The sequence below is a fragment of the Capsicum annuum genome, chromosome 5 (genome assembly GCF_002878395.1).
Source record: "Capsicum annuum cultivar UCD-10X-F1 chromosome 5, UCD10Xv1.1, whole genome shotgun sequence".
NCBI classification, from domain to species: domain Eukaryota; kingdom Viridiplantae; phylum Streptophyta; class Magnoliopsida; order Solanales; family Solanaceae; genus Capsicum; species Capsicum annuum.
The window spans coordinates 7,441,233-7,458,185 of NC_061115.1; the positions used below are offsets into that span (position 1 = coordinate 7,441,233).

The 16,953-nt window shown below is 31.5% G+C and overlaps 1 protein-coding gene across 1 annotated transcript; it reads left to right on the forward strand.

Annotated features, from left to right (window-relative positions):
* Positions 1-2,376: 2,376 nt before the first annotated feature.
* On the forward strand, positions 2,377-13,735 carry LOC107872311. Its single transcript, XM_016719066.2, has 3 exons — positions 2,377-2,515; positions 3,131-3,236; positions 13,386-13,735. Exons 1-3 carry the CDS (start codon positions 2,477-2,479, stop codon positions 13,586-13,588), a joined length of 348 nt encoding a protein of 115 aa, XP_016574552.1. The 5' UTR covers positions 2,377-2,476; the 3' UTR covers positions 13,589-13,735.
* The last annotated feature ends 3,218 nt before the right edge of the window (positions 13,736-16,953 follow it).

A 16,953-nucleotide genomic window follows, 5' to 3' on the forward strand; every position in this document is an offset into this window, starting at 1 on the left:
TTTTTTTTTATGATGATTTAAATGTTTTGTGTGTGCTAAAGCTACTGAATTTGTGTGAACCTCGTAGAGTACTGTATAATCCGATACTATATTTAAAAACATCCACCTTTAGAGACAGATTTGAAATTTACGAAAGTTTACGTACAAAATAATATAATAATAACTAGTTCACAATTAAATATGTATTCATAACTTAGTAAAATTTTGAGTAAATTATCTAGTACCCTATGAATTATGACCAAATTTGCTACGACACACTCCAACTTCACACAGGGGTCCTATTACCCCCCCTCCCCGAATTAAGTTTTAGCGTATTTTTGTCATCTTTTTTAGCTAACGTAGCACCTTTTGCCAACCTTTTCAGCTGATGTGACACCATTAACGTGAGCCCCGTTTTATGTAATAAAGGTGTCACGGCAGCACAAAAGAATGATGAAAAAAGTTCAGGGGGTAATAAGACCCGTGTGAAGTTGGAATGTGTCGTAGCAACTTTGGTCATAATTCGAAAGGGGAGAAATACTGGATGCTTATCTCTAAAATTTTTAATACATGCATATATATGATATGGCTAAACATTGGCGTCTAGTGTATAATGGAGGGGTTCACGTAACCTCAATAGTTTTTATTTAAACCTTGTATTTGCATTACCAAATTACTAAATAACTATAAATATTTGATAGCGAACCAATTTATATTATGAACATATATTAACTTGATATAACATCAACAGAAATCCATAAAACTTTAAATCTTCAATCCGTTTTTACAAAATTCACTGAATCTGTCTTTGTCCAACTCAATCACAACTGGAACTTTTTTCTTTTGGCCTCATTATATAATACTTAAGTCTATATAAGAACAACTTGGGTAAAAATATCTTGAATAAACAAATATTTTTTTGAATGCATGTGTAGCATTGGGGTATAGTTTCTTTAATTATATTACCAGGTACACACATTAATGTTCCATTGTCACTATTGGCTATTATATTGCTCAATTATTTTGAATAGGGACTGCTTCTACAAGAACACAAAAGGACAGTACGTCAAAAATAAAGCAACACAACACATGAGAATGAATTGAAAGATCATGCTTTTAATTTGCAATATATATATACTTTTTACTAATATAGTTGTGAGTTGGTCATTAATTGGACTTTAAAAGCTTCATAGTTTTCTCATTCACCTAAAAAACAAGAGGCAGTCTGGTGCATTAAAGCTCCCGCTATACGCAGGATTTGGGGAAGGGTCCGATCATAGGGTCTATTGTATGCAACCTTTGCTTACCTTGCATTTCTGCTGGAGGCTCTTTCCAAATCTTAATCTCGTGAATTCCTGATCAAATGATAGCAACTTTTTTTTTATTTACTTACGTAAACAGACAGATATATACTACCGGAAATGGAGGTTTTTTTCAGCACGAATGAATGAGATAAAATATGATTTTTCCACCCATTTTCCACTGAACAAGTTCACTGGAAAAACGCATGGTGGGAAACAAGTTTCCATTGAAATACTGAAAAGTTTTCTAATTGTAAACACTACTGAGTCTTTTTCTCCATCGATTCAATCGAAGTATCTGTGGGAATAACTATTTGACATTTTCAGTGAGAAGTTTTAATTGGGAAAATAGTAAGGTTTATAAGTAATAGTAGTCCACTAGATACGTACACTTTTTTAGGCTAATTATCAACTAGACTATATTCCAGGTCATTCGAAAGGGATTCATATGATTTTCAGGTGTAACATTGTGGTACTTTATTCACTTTGAAACTTAATCAAGTGATTGACTTAATTAACAGAAAGTCTTTGATCGAATAAAACAAGTGATCATAGGTTCGACCCCAAATACAACCATGGACAAACAATGTTACATCATCGATCGAAAGAATTTCAAATTGAATATACGACTGACCCTCAGAAAAATCTCGATGATAAATAAAGTTCATATAATAAAGTTGCAATTCTTGTAGGCCATATTATATGGTTCTTTTCTTGTGATAAGCAATCACATATTTCCAAACAACATCATGCATGCACAAAGCTTAGAAAGAAAAAAAAAAGACTAATGAAACCATGCATATTTGATCAATCGAAACACACTTGTCGATATTCGATTGGTTCGTAATATGTGAGTAGATAATCTAGTACAATAGAAGAATGCCACATATAGCTTATATATGTTCATTTTTAGGTGATATTGATAATGATAATATAATCTAATTGGACATTAATGGACCCACTTATCACATGGAGGGGGCAGAAATAGTCAGTTACAAAATCTAAACTAATCCCCTCTCCACCAGTTATTATTTATCTCTCACGTGGGACTATATGTCCCACACTAAAGTTTCTTTTTTTTTTTTAAAAAGGAACGTGGAGAAGAATCGATGAGACGAGTATTCTCAGGTAATATTGCACTATTTAGCTGGTTGATTTGCGTTGGTAATCAAGATTAGATATAGTAAATCTATATCATGAGTAGTAGTGATTCATCTGCTTCATACATCCACTTGGTAAATTAAAATTATCTATATTCCACTCGCCATTTATTTCTCCTTGCATGTCATGTATGTGTTGCTTTTGTAGGGAATAGTACTATTGATCGATCAACACTTTTCGGTTTTTATTTGATATCCGATATTTATTCTTGGATCTCGATATTCATATTAATCGCACTGCAACACTTGTTGTTTCATGCAATTATATATTCAATCAGTTGAGTAGAGAGGACCATTAAATGAGTCATCATTTCTTTGTTTTTGTGCTGAAGGCTCTCTCTTACTACAAGTTTCTATTCCATCCTTTTGAAAGGATAGATGTGTTTTTTTCTCGATGCATTGAGATTTCAAGTTGACATCTCGAACATAATCCTGTTAATGACCTTGGCGTTGCCATCCTTTATGGCCTATCAGAGTGGAAACGCTCATTACCAAGATTTTCTTTTATTATCAGGCTTGAACTCAATCGAGATCTCTAGTTAAACAAGAAGAGATCTTATCCATCCCACTACAATCTTGACGAAAACTGCAAATAAATGGTTGTTTTTTTCTCTATGCTTGATATATATAGCTTCCTGTTTTTGTTCTTATAATCATGCTTACTATCCTATTATTAACCCTAATATATAGGTGCAGCATCTGATAGAGAAGTGCTTGATTTTCCAAATGACTAAAGAAGAATGCATGGAGGCACTATCAAAGCATGCAAACATCAAACCTGTAATCACTGCTACTGGTGAGTTTTACTCCTTTAAATTTTATTTTCTCCTTTAAGCCGGGGTCTATCGGAAACAGCTTCTCTACTTCACCTGAGGTAGTGATATGGTCTGCGTACACTTTATCCTCCCCAGACCCACTATGTGGGAATACACTGGGTATGTTGTTGTTGAAATTTTATTTTCTCCTTTAAGCCGTGGGTCTATCAGAAACAGCTTCTCTACTTCACCTGAGGTAGTGGTATGGTCTGCGTACACTCTACTCTCCCCCGACCCCACTATGTGGGAATACACTGGGTATGTTGTTGTTATTGAAATTTTATTTTCTCCTCTCTAGGGCTATTAGAGTTTAATCTCTCTATATGTACTAATGATAGACGTATAATATTTTTACATGATGATCAGGTAAATTAGCAACTTTTTTATGACAAACTTTGATATGATAATTGCTATAATGGAGCTGTGATGTGATATCTTGAAAAAATAGAGTAATAACCTACTAATATTATAGTAACTAGTTAAATAATTATATGAATTTAGCTTATGCATGCATGCAAATTTCAGTTTGAAGGACTTTCCATAAACCACAAAGGGGTTTCATTAAGGAGATTTGTAATATAAAGAAGTAAACATACGAAGAAATCAAGGAGTCGGGATTTAAATTAAACATCCGCTCTATATATCGAACATGGGTTGTGATGAGATGGTTGGTATCTCTCAACCTTAACTAAACGGCCTGAGACAATGGAAAATTCTTGGTTGGAGAGCCTCCCCTAGAAATGAGTCGTACAATGCGTGAATTCAGGTTTAGTCGGCTCCAATGCTACTATGCGGGTACCAGACATCAGGTGGGAAATCAAAAAAATCTACTATATTTATAAAAAAAAATAATGACTTTGTATATATACAATAATATAATTCTTTGACAAAAAGATGAATGCCGCCGCCCCCCGGGCGATACATCTTTGATGTACTGTTTATGGCATGATTTCTACATGACAAAGTAGCTACAACTCATAATTTGTATTCGTCTTTAGAAAATCCATTTAATATGCACAAATTATAAAGTTAGAACCCAATAACTTCAAAGAACTCTTGTTCTGAGAGTATGTTGAAAACAAATTCTAGATCTACCTTCACGAGGTATAGCTAGAAGTAAGATGTACATACATTCTCCTCTCCTTAGGTCCCGACTCTCCTCTCCTCAGATCCCGCCTATTAGACTACTCTGAGCATATAGGAAAAATCCTTTTGGCCATAAAATTTGGTCACAATTTGGCCATAATAGTAATAAATTCTATTCACTCTATAAACTAGTTTCCTTTTGGACATTTTTGCCCTTTCATCTTAAATTTAAATTTCTTTCATTACTTATTTTACTACTCTTTCTCAATACATTGGAAACTATCCCAATACATGAGAATAGATAAATTAACATAATTTTCATAAATATAATTGCATAGTACTTATTGCTTGAAAAGAATAGTACGTCTAGGATAAAAATAATAATATAAAATTAATTATATTTCCATATATCCAAAATCAGTGTGACCAAAGTAGTATTATCAAAAATTTTTAATTTAACATTATATATTTATGTGTCATATCTACTTAATTATGTGTTTTATCATATAAATAATTCTTATTTTTTTAGTCTTTAAATTTAAATTTTATATCTCTTTATTTTATATAGATAAATAGGAGGTATAGATATATATCTTAAAACCTATCAATATTTTGAATACTTTTAGTTTTTTATTTTTGTTGAAATCTGATTCGTAGTTTAGTATTACATAAAATAAGCAATTAGCGAAATTTTCAACTTAAAAAGTTAATTATTTTTTTAAGAATTCAGTTGTATAATTTTAATTATGCTATAATTTTTCTCATGATAATTCAAATGATTTTTTTTTCATTTCAAATCTTTTCAATCTATTTTAGAAGTAGAGCGGAAAGAAGTCAACATAACATTTTAAAATTTCGCATAAAAAATTTCTTAATTGAAAAAAAAATTACCCTATTTTAATCTTACACTTAAATTGTATATAAATGATAAGAAAAATACATAAAGAAAAGAATAAAAAATATTTATGAGTTTTAAAACTAAAAGTTTGCATAGTTAAACAATTTTTAATATAATATGAAAATATTTTAATAAAAATAATCAAAACTTAAAACACTTTAGACATGGTAGACATTGACAAGTTATAAAAATCATATAGTTCATAAGTGTCGACTTTATTAACAATAACCTAAGAGAGTCACACATTGATATTGTAGTCTTGTGTCACTATGTTACGCCGATTTGATAATTTAGGAACCATTATTAATATTTTTATTAATATATATGACTTCTAATTAAGGAACTATATTAATTTTTATGTTTATATAAATTTAAAATACATATTTGAATAGTTTTTTTTTTAATTATAGTTTAAAATATTTCAATAGTGATAGTCAAAACTCAAATTACTTTAGACATGATAGATATCAACAAAAAATAAAAATCATATAGTTCAAAAAAAGTCGATATTGGTTAAACACCAATTCAAGAAAGTCACACATTAATGGTATAGTCTTGCGATCCTACGTACTTTAATTATTATATTTGTTAACTGGTGAATTAAAAATATAATTATTAACTGGTGAATCATTAATTATATTTGTTATTAATATGAACTTTAACTAAGTAATTTTATTTTTATGTTTAAAAAAATTGACAAAATATTTAAATAGTTTAAAAATATAATTAAAAAATATTTCTATAACGATTTTCTAAATTCAAAATTCTTTAGACATGATAGATATTAACACATTATAAAAATCATAGAGTTCATAATTGTTGACCCTAGTAAACATCAATCCAAAATAATCACTCATTATAGCTATTAAGCTAACCATTGTCATAATTTTTTAGTACTTTAAATAAAAATTAACTATGTCCACATTTAATTGTTTTCACATTTCTTAATAACCTGAAGTAGATATATTGATTAATTATAATATTTTGTTTGAAATAATTTATTACGGATACAAGCTGAGGTTACTATTGCTAAATTAACTTTTATCGTGTGAAAAATATTTTTTTCACTTACACTAGGCATGTTGTAGGTGAAAATTTAAATAAAAATTGAAAAATTGAATAACTGAAATCAAAGATAGGTAAAGTTTATCTGCTATTACCTAACATTGATTTTATCACATAAAAAAATTCAAACATAAACGTCATTTAACTTTAAAAATTAATATATTTGTGACATAAAAATATTCTATCTTTAAAATTTAGAACACAAAAATTATTTGACCACAATTTTTGTGTACTATTAGAAAATAACAAATCAAAGGACATATAATAGCTATAATAGCGATTTTATGAGTGAGACTTATTAAAATTTTGTTTAGATTTGATATATTTAGTTAATCAAAGTTAATATAATTATTTATTTTTAAAAATTACATTTAAAATTTACAAGCTATAAAATTGGAGACCAAGAAACGGGCATATGCTAAGTTGGTTGAGAGTAAGGACGAAGAAGAGAAGCGGGTAAACAGGAAAGAGTACAAGTTAGCTAGGAAGGAGGCTAAGTTAGCAGTTACGGCGGCTAAGAAGGCAGCTTTTGAGAGCTTGTGTGTGGGGTTACAGGAGAAAGGAGGGGAAAAAGTTGTTTAGAATCGCTAAGGCTAGGGAGAGGAAGGGTCGTGACCTCGACCAGGTGAAGTGCATTAAAGGGGAGGACAGTACAGTGTTGGTGGAGGATGGCCATATTAAGAATAGATGACAGTTGTATTTTCATAGGCTCTTGAATGACGAAGGGGATAGAGCTATTGTGTTAGGGGAGCTGGAGCACTCAGAAGAGTGTCAGAATTTTAGTTATTGTAGACGTTTTAAGGTAGAGGAGGTTAGAGAGGATGTTCGTAGGATACGAAGGGGTAGGGCGACGGGGCCTGATGAGATATCGATGGATTTTTGAAAGTTTTCTGGAGAGGCTGGTTTAAGGTGGTTGACTGGATTGTTTAACAAAATTTTTAAGACGGCAAAAATGTCCGAGGCTTGAAGGTGGAGTACCATAATCCCTCTTTATAAGAATAAGGGTGACATTCAGAGTTACAATAACTATAGAGGTATTAAGTTATTGAGTCACTCTATGAAGATTTGGGAGAGAGTGGTCGAGGTGAGGCTGAGACGGATAGTGTCTATTTCGGAGAACCAGTTTGGATTTATGCTTGGACGCTCGACGATGGTGGCAATTCACCTGGTACGAAGGCTGTTGGAACAGTATAGAAAAAGAAAGAAGGACCTGCACATGGTGTTTATCGACTCGGAGAAGGCATACGACAAAGTTCCCAGGGAGGTGCTTTGGAGATGCTTGGAGGTGAGTGGAGTCCCGGTGGCATATATTAGAGCAATTAAGGACATGTATGATGCTCAGGTGAGGACGGCGAGAGGAGACTCAGAGCATTTCACTGTCTTGACAGAGTTGCATCAGGGATCTACTCTTAGTCCCTTTTTGTTTGCTTTGGTGATGGATGTGTTGACGCAGCGTATTCAAGGAGAGGTGCCTTGGTGTATGCTTTTTGCAGATGATGTAGTTTTAATTGATGAGATGCGGGGGTGGGGTGTGAATGATAAATTAGATGTGTGAAGACAATCTCTTGAGTCTAAAGGGTTCAGGTTGAGTAGGAGCAAGACAGAGTATTTGGAATGCAAGTTTAATGACGTGGGGCTGGAGAATGAGATGGCAGTGAAGCTGGAATCACAGGTGGTATGTAAGAGGGATAGTTTCAAGTATCTCGGATCTGTGATTCAGGGTAACGGTGAGATTGACGAGGATGTCTCGCACCGTATTGGGACGGGATGGATGAAGTGGAAGCTCGCTTCAGGGGTGTTGTGTGATAAGAAGGTGCCGCCCAAGCTTAAAGGCAAATTCTACAGGGTGGCAGTCCGTCTGGCCATGTTGTATGGAGCGGAGTGTTGGTCAGTTAAGAACTCCCACATTCAAAAAATAAAAGTGGCGAAAATGCGGATGTTGCGTTGGATGTGTAGGATGACTAGGGGGAATAGAGTTCGGAATGAGACTATCAGAGAGAAGGTTGGTGTGACTCCAGTGGAGAATAAGATGCGGGAAGTACGATTGAGATGGTTCGGACACGTGATGAGGAAGGGCATGGATGTCCCGGTTCGTAGGTGTGAGAGGTTAGCTTTGAATAGTTTTAGGTGGGGTAGGGGTAGGCCGAAGAAGTACTGGGGAGAGTTGATTAGGCGGGACATGAAGCAGTTACAGCTCAATGAGGACATGGCCCTAGATAGGAAGATCTGGAGGACGCAAATTAGGGCAGAAGGCTAGGGCCAGTTTTGGTCGCTAGTGTAAGGAATTACTTGGTGGGGGTATTATTCTTGCTATGATACCTTGTTTCATGCTTTATTACGAATCTGTTTACTTTTCTCTATTTTCTATTACTTGTGGGTGTCGTATTTGTGTCTTGAGCCGGGGGTCTATCGAAAATAGCTTTTCTACTTCTTTAGAGGTAGAGGTATGGACTGTGTACATCTTACCCTCCCCAGACCTCACTATGTGGGAATACACTAGGTTTGTTGTTGTTGTTATAAAATTGGATTCAATCGTCGACAACTCAAATGACACTTCAAATACTCTATATGTGATAAAAGGCTATCAATTAATTTTAATCGTGAATATATATATATATATATATATATATATATATATATATATATAGCTCATTATTGCTATCAAATCAATAATAATTCATACAAGCTAAATTTTCTAATCGACAATTAAGTCAAAAAATGAAATTTAATTTATTCATTTTTCTCTTTATAAAGAGGTTTTCTTTCATCCACAAATTGACCATAATTTCTTACATAAATTTTATTTTAAAATATTGAACTTCTATCGACGCCATTGCAATAAAGGTATTATTATCGAACAAATATAATGTAACACTTAGTGAAATTAATTTGTTTATAATTAATATAATTAGTTGATTAAAAGTAATTAACTTTAATTGTTCATTTATTTAGATGTAAATTATTGTGTAGATACACTTTTATAATTATTATGTTCAGTTATTAATCATTGTTCAACTAACTAATTACATTTCCAGTAATTATTAGTTAATTCGATTTAATAATAGACCATAAAAGTATTATTCCAATAAATAATGTTTGAGAGTCATAACAATTATCAAAATATCTGATCAAGATAAAAATTAAGTTTAAACACGATAAAAAAAATTAAATTGGATATAATTAGTTAATTAAAAATAATTACATCATAATCACTAATCTATTTAAATTATATTTAAAATTTACTTATAAGACTCGGTAAGATTGTATCAAATCAAATTAAATGATAAAAAAATTAATTTAATTAGATTGTCAAATATACTATTGTGATGAAACTTAGTGTATGATTTTATGATAAAAAATTTAATTGCTATGTAGACACAATATAAATTTAGTATTGTATTTTTGTAATCTTTTTTTCAAAGAAGTTTATTCGACACTCAAAATTCAAAGTACTTTAGTTATGATAGACATTGACATATTATAGAAATCACGAAAATTATACAATTCATAAGTGTTGACCCTAATTATGAAAATCAAGCATACATATGCTATATTATGAAAATCTTACCCCTATGCTTTCCATAATATTATACCTATTTTTTAAATATTTTATAAAATCATGTATAAAATAATTTTAAAGTGAAAGAATAAAATAAATACAACAACAACAACGACAACAACAACAACAACAAACTCAGTGTATTCCCACACAGTGAGGTCTGGGGAGGGTAAGATGTACGCAGTTCATACCACTATCTTCGGAGAAGTGGAAAGGCTATTTCTGAGAGACCCTCCGCTCAAGACAAGGAATAATAAACAAATCCGTAATAAAGCATGGGACAAGATGACAAGACATAAATACGCCACCCCCAAGAAAAAATAAATAAGAAATATTAAAGAAATTCGTAATAAAGCTTACAATAAGTTGGCCTAACAAGAATAATACACCTACCAAGTAATGCCCTACCCCAACGACCCAGACTGGCACTAGCCTTCTATCTTAATCCGCGTCCTCCAGATCTTTCTTTCTAAGGTCATGTCCTCAGTGAGCTGTAACTACTCCATGTTCCGCCTAATTACCTCTCTCCAATATTTCTTTGGTCTACCCCTACCCCGCCTGAAACCATCCAACGCTAGCCTCTCACACCTACGAACCGGGGCATCTGTGTCTCTTCTCATCACTTGACCGAACCATCTCAATCGGATTTTCCGCATCTTGTTCTCCACCGAAGCCACTCCAACCTTTTCCTGAATAGTCTCATTCCGAACTCTATCACCCCTAGTAAGCCCACACATCCAACGCAACATCCGCATTTCCGTCACCCTCAATTTTTGAATGTGAAAGTTCTTGACTGGCCAACACTCCGCTTCATATAACATGGCCGGACGGACTGCCACCCTGTAGAATTTGCCTTTAAGCTTGGGCGGCACCTTCTTATCACACAACACCCCCGAGGCGAGCTTCCACTTCATCCATCCTGCCCCAATACGGTAGGAAACATCCTCATCAATCTCACCATTCCCCTGAAGTATTTAAATGTAATAAAATAAATATTACATTTAAATAAAATTACAAATAACTTAAGTATTTAAAGTGAAAACAAATTATTACTAATAGTTGGTTTATCCTATTAAATATTTTGTATTATTTCATATCACACTTATTAGACACAAAAAAATTATTTTATAAAATAAATAAATTATACATTTGCTAACTTTTTATTTTAAATTATTATCAAATTAAAAATAAAAGAAAAAAATAACAATTTAGCCTCTTTCATCAATTTCTCTTCGAATTAAAAGGTGCCGCATGGATATTTAGCCTCTTTCATCATTCGATTTTTTATTACTATTTTAGTTTTTGCTTTTTAATCTTAATTTTTTATTTTACATTATTTACATTCCATTTTCTTTCTTTTTATTTGTCAATCATTACTTCTTGTAATTTTATGTTATGTCACTTATTTTTATTATTTATTATTTATTTATTTCTTCATCTAGCATAATTGATTAACTACACTACTATTTTAATTATTGAATTAAAATAGAATTTTATTGTTGAACAAGGTTATAGATTCATATTTTCTTTTCTTTTGAATTAAATTACGTGGGTCATAAAAACTTATCAAAAAATATGAATCAATTATTTTTATAATATTACTTATAAATATATATATATATATATATATATATTTATTTATTTATTAATATATTTTTAATAAATAATATATGTATCTTGAATATCAATTTAGTATCATTTATAAGGGTTGGTTGCTACCAAACATGAGCCTTACTTTAGACATGGTGGACATTAACACATTATAGAAATCATAAAACTCATATAGTTCATGTGTGTCAATCTAGTTAACAACAATCCTAAAAAGTCTTCTGCTAATGTTGGGGGAGGGGGGGAGGGGGCCTTAAGCTCTCGTGTTACGCCGATTTGATAACTTGCGAATTATCATATATATATTTTATTAATACGACCGATAATTATTAATTATGTTTAAATTATTTTTTCATAGTCGTGGTGTCCAAGCCAACTTGCAATAAATTTAAACTATATATTTAAGTATTTTGAATAATAACAACAGTCAAAATTTCAAACACACTTTAGACATAATAGACGTCAACACATTATCGAATTCTAAAAATTATACAGTTCACATGTATTGATCCTAGTTAACAACAACTCGAGATATCAAGACGCATTAATGTTGTAGCGTTAGACCCTTAGGTTATGCTGATTTGATAATTTGTGAATTATTACTGATAATTTTTATGAATATGTCCTTTAATTAAGCAATTTTATTAAATATTATATTTAAATAAATTTAAATTTCTTTCAATAATTTTAAATATAATTTCAAAATATTTCAATATCGACAGTCAAAATTCAAAACACTTTAAACATGGAAGACATCGGCATATTATAAAAATCGTATAGTTCATATATTTTGATCCTATTTAACAACAACTCATGAGAGTCATGCATTGATGTTGTCGTCTTACGCTCTTATGTTACGTCGATTTTATAATTTGCAAATTATAATTTATATTTGTTATTAATATGATCTCTAATTAAGTAATATTATATTTAAATAAAATTTAAGTTATATATTTAGATAAATTTTAAATATAATTTAATATATTTTATTAACGACAGTCAAATTTAAAATCATTATACACATAATAGATATTGACACATTTAACTGTATTTAAATAATTTATAAGTCTAATTTAAAAATATTTCAATAATGATAATCAAAATTCAAAGTATTTTAGACATGATAAACATTGAAACATTATAAAAATTATATTTTTCATAATTGTTGAACCTAGTTAATGTTTTAAGAAAAATACTTTTGTGATAAACTTTAGAATAAAATGACTTTTCAATAATAAATAAATAAATAAATAAATAAATTTCTGTGATAAATTCAAAATTTAGTTAAGCACTGATGATCTTTGTCCAAAAATATTTCAAAGAATTATGATTAATATGTAATAAAATTAATTTTAAATATCGATAAAAAAAAAGACTAAAGAGAAATTGAGGGAGAAGGACAAAAAGGGAGGGTGTGATTGAATAGATGGTGAAATTAAGGTGGGGCTCCCATTTTAAAGTGAAATAAATATTCCTCTTTCATATTTAATGATAGTCATAATTTATTTAACATAAATTTCAGTTACGTTTAACTTCTTGAATTTAGAAAATAGTAAAGATTTATTTAATTTTTTTTAAAGGAAAAGACTATTTATAGTCTTTTTGTTATTATGGCCAAATTATGGTAAAAAAATTATGGCCATTTAGCACTTCTCGGGTAGATATATGTTGTTGTTGTTATAACTTTAAAGAACTCTTGGGCCGAGGGTCTATTGAAAACAACCTCTCTACCTCTACGAGGTAGGGGTAATAAGGCCAGTGTACACTCTAGTCGCCCCAGACCCCACCTATATGTACGATTACAATAGGTATGTTGTTATTGTAATAATCTTCAAAGAATAAGAATTCAGAATTCATAAACTACAAATTCTGAATCTGCTTCTTCTGAGATACCGCTCGTCTATCTTTTTGCAGTGTGGAAAGAGTTAGAGAAAGAGAACAAAGAGTTCTTCGAATCATACAAAGAATCACAAAACAAAGATCGTATGGCAGAGGAAGAAACCAGTACTATGATACAAAAAATGATATTAGACCATCAAGATCATGATCACTCCAAAGAATCAGACGGTGTAGATCGTTCCAAGCAATCGAAAGATGTAGGTTGTTCCAAGGAATAATTTTAACATATATATGTGACTACGCGATAGCGATCTATCCTTTGAGTTCTGGTTGACACCATTGTTGATAAAGAATTTTTACACTATCAGTATGTTTTAAGTTGAAATTGGTATATATAACAGCGAATATAAGTCTTAATTCAACTATCTAATATGACATATTATATGAATGGTTATATGTAGTTATCTTTTAAGTGAGCGTCAGACTCAAAAATGATAATTATATCAAGTATGTGTAGTACTACCAATGTCGAAGTTTTGACCAAAATAAGCCATTTTTTTGTCAATAGGTGACGTTAAAGTAGGAATCGTTAGTGATAGTAATGTTTTCGGCTTAAAACATTATCAACAGTAACTAGACTTTACAACTCTGTCACACCAGACTTTGCCACTTCGCCAATTCAACTCTGCAGAGTCAGATGTGGCAGAGTTGCCGAGTTTCGTTACCGTTTTAGGCCAAAAATGTTATTATCGGTGAGGATTTCTACTTTAATGTCGTTTTGATCCGTTAATTTCTGCATAGTTTGATGTGGCAGAGTTGCAGAGTGATGTGAGTAAATTTATTATTGTAAGTTTTTTTTTTTTGGAATGTGTCACAACTCACAAGCTTGGTGTTGACAAGACCAAAACCTCAAAAGAAATGGTTGGTGCATGTATTGTCATATATAGGATTGAAAGTAAGAGTTGTGAATTTTTGGAGAACGACTAGTCACTACATATATATAAAGGATGTGTAATGTATACATTCAATACATGTGTCCACCTTGGATTCTTTAGTATATATAGTACTCGCTTCGTTTCATTTTATATGACAATGTTTGATTTGACACAATATTAAAGAAAAAAAGAAATGCTTTTGAAACTTATGGTCTGAAACAATCTTTAGATATTTGTATGTATTGTTATAAATCACTTCGTTAAAGATAAAAGAAGAATTTAAATGTTAATTGTTTCTAATTATAGTAAATTAAAGTGACATTCTTTTTTGGACGAACTAAAACGAAAAGTCGACACATAGAATGAGATGGATGAAGAGTAATATATATATATATATATATATATATATGTCTTTTGTTGTCCGCTACCAAATACGGAGTGAAGATTTTTAATTTATGAATCTGAATCACAATAATTATAGATTATTAGGTTCTTGATATGGAATGCTCCATTTATATTTATTAAATAACTTTTTGTGTATAAATGTAAAGTTTAAATCAAAATTTCTGAATTCTGTAGAGCTCGTAGCTAAAGAGGTGGCTTGGCCCCATAGTTATAAAACTTGGCTTCCTAGCTGTCTTGTAGTGTGCTTTATGAATATTCAGTGTTTTTATAGCAATAAAGGAAGTCGAATAAAGTGGGGCCAGTTAACTTGTTCATTTTTACGTCACAATCCAAGGGTGACTTTTACTTTATGGAATTTTTTGCAATAAAAATGTGACACTATTTTTGGATGATTGTGGTCCTTGCTTACATTGTTTCATCGACTAGATACAATTCACTTTTTTGATATGGTTATGAGTAGTGGCGGAGCCAAGATTGACATCAAGGGGGTTCACAAGTCATGAACATATGAACTAATCGAAGGGGGTTCGACATCTACTATATATCCATAAAAAATAATTTTAACCATGTATATATAGTATAATTTTTCATCGAAGGGGGTTCGTATGAACCCCTCCCTTATATGTAGCTAGCTTATAGCGAATCCCCTTCAATAGTTTATATGTTTGTGCTTACATATTTTGAATTTCCTTAATGAAAATTCTAGTTCTGCTATTGATTATGAGTGCGATAGGGTTTGGATGGCGTTCAGTCCTCCGATTCAGATATCAAACACCATGGGACGTGCGTAGCATTTTTGTAGAGTACGAATAGCAAGACAATCTTGAACATCAGCAAGAAAAGGCTAGCACTTACAATACACTCAAAAAAGATATACTATGTCGAAGTGTTTGATCATCTTATAAAAGTTTAAATGCTAGAAAATATTTTTATTTTATTCATGAGTTATTTATTTATTTATTTTTAATTCCAAGCTGGTGTCCAATATCCACATTAAAGCTCGACTAAATTTGAATTCATGCCTATTTATTAATTTGAATAAAACTCGATTGATCCCTCATGATGTATACAGAAGCGGATACAGGATTTCAGACTTGTTGATTCCCAACAAAAAATGGAGGCTGAAAAGAATTAAATGGAATAAAAATAAGCACCTCTACAGGGAATATATCGAACCCATGTTCAACTACCCAAAAGACATGCTGCTAAGGGGTTCCGATCCTTTCACAACCACTGAGCCATCCCTTGATTTATTTATTGGCTCCCACCTTTTGATATTTATACGTTTTGATAATTCTTCTCATGTAATTATAAGTTTTGCGACAACGAACCCACACCCGCTACTATAGATTCGGCCCTGGATGTATGAAATAATACCCTATTGGATTTGGAATGTCAAAAATGAACAAGTAAGCTAAACCCTACTTTATTGCTAACAGACAACACAATACACACATATATATGAACATTATTCCAAGTGTGGCCACACGTTATAATAACTAGTCGTTCTCTAACAATATAATTCATCACAACACTAACTTCCAATCATATATATATATCATCTTTTTCAGGTTTTGGTTCTGGTCAACACTAGCCCTTGTGCACCAAAATAAAGAAAAACAACTTGTACTAATTATAAGTTAATGGGTTAATGTGAATTCGTAATCAAACCTCTAGATCGATCCATTCCTAAACTCAGCAGAAGTGTATATATATACCCGATTTTGCGATAACCATTTAAGTCATACCCATAGTACATAAAATTTGCAAGTCTTTCTATTTTGTGTTACAGTTGATACAGATTCACAAGTCAAGGCCCAACTGATTTGTAATTAGTTGTACAGTTATTTCTTTTTTTCTCATGTTTATTGGCCCGATCCAATGAGGCCCACCTATATATAAGGCTATATATTTTTATTGTAGATGGACAATCGACATTTGAGATAGAGAGAGAAATATAGCTGATCAGTTTTTCTTCTTGTTCTCTAGAACATTCTGGGGTTTTCGTACTCAAATCCCTTTGTATTTTTGCAAAGACTTCATATTTTGACATGGTATCAGAGCAAACATGGTAGATCCAGTGCTCCTCTAAGTTTTTATCGCCGTATTTTTGGTATTTTTCTGGTTTACAGTTCGTCAAAGTCCATGGCATTTCGATAGTGTTCATCGAAAATCAGTGGTTTCGCCGGAATCAGTGCTTCTATACTCTGGAAAAGTGGTTTCATCCATCTTCTCACTTGCTGAAAGGTCATTTGTGTACGTTTCAATTTCAGTGATGCGGTGACATTTTTCCGGCATATTAC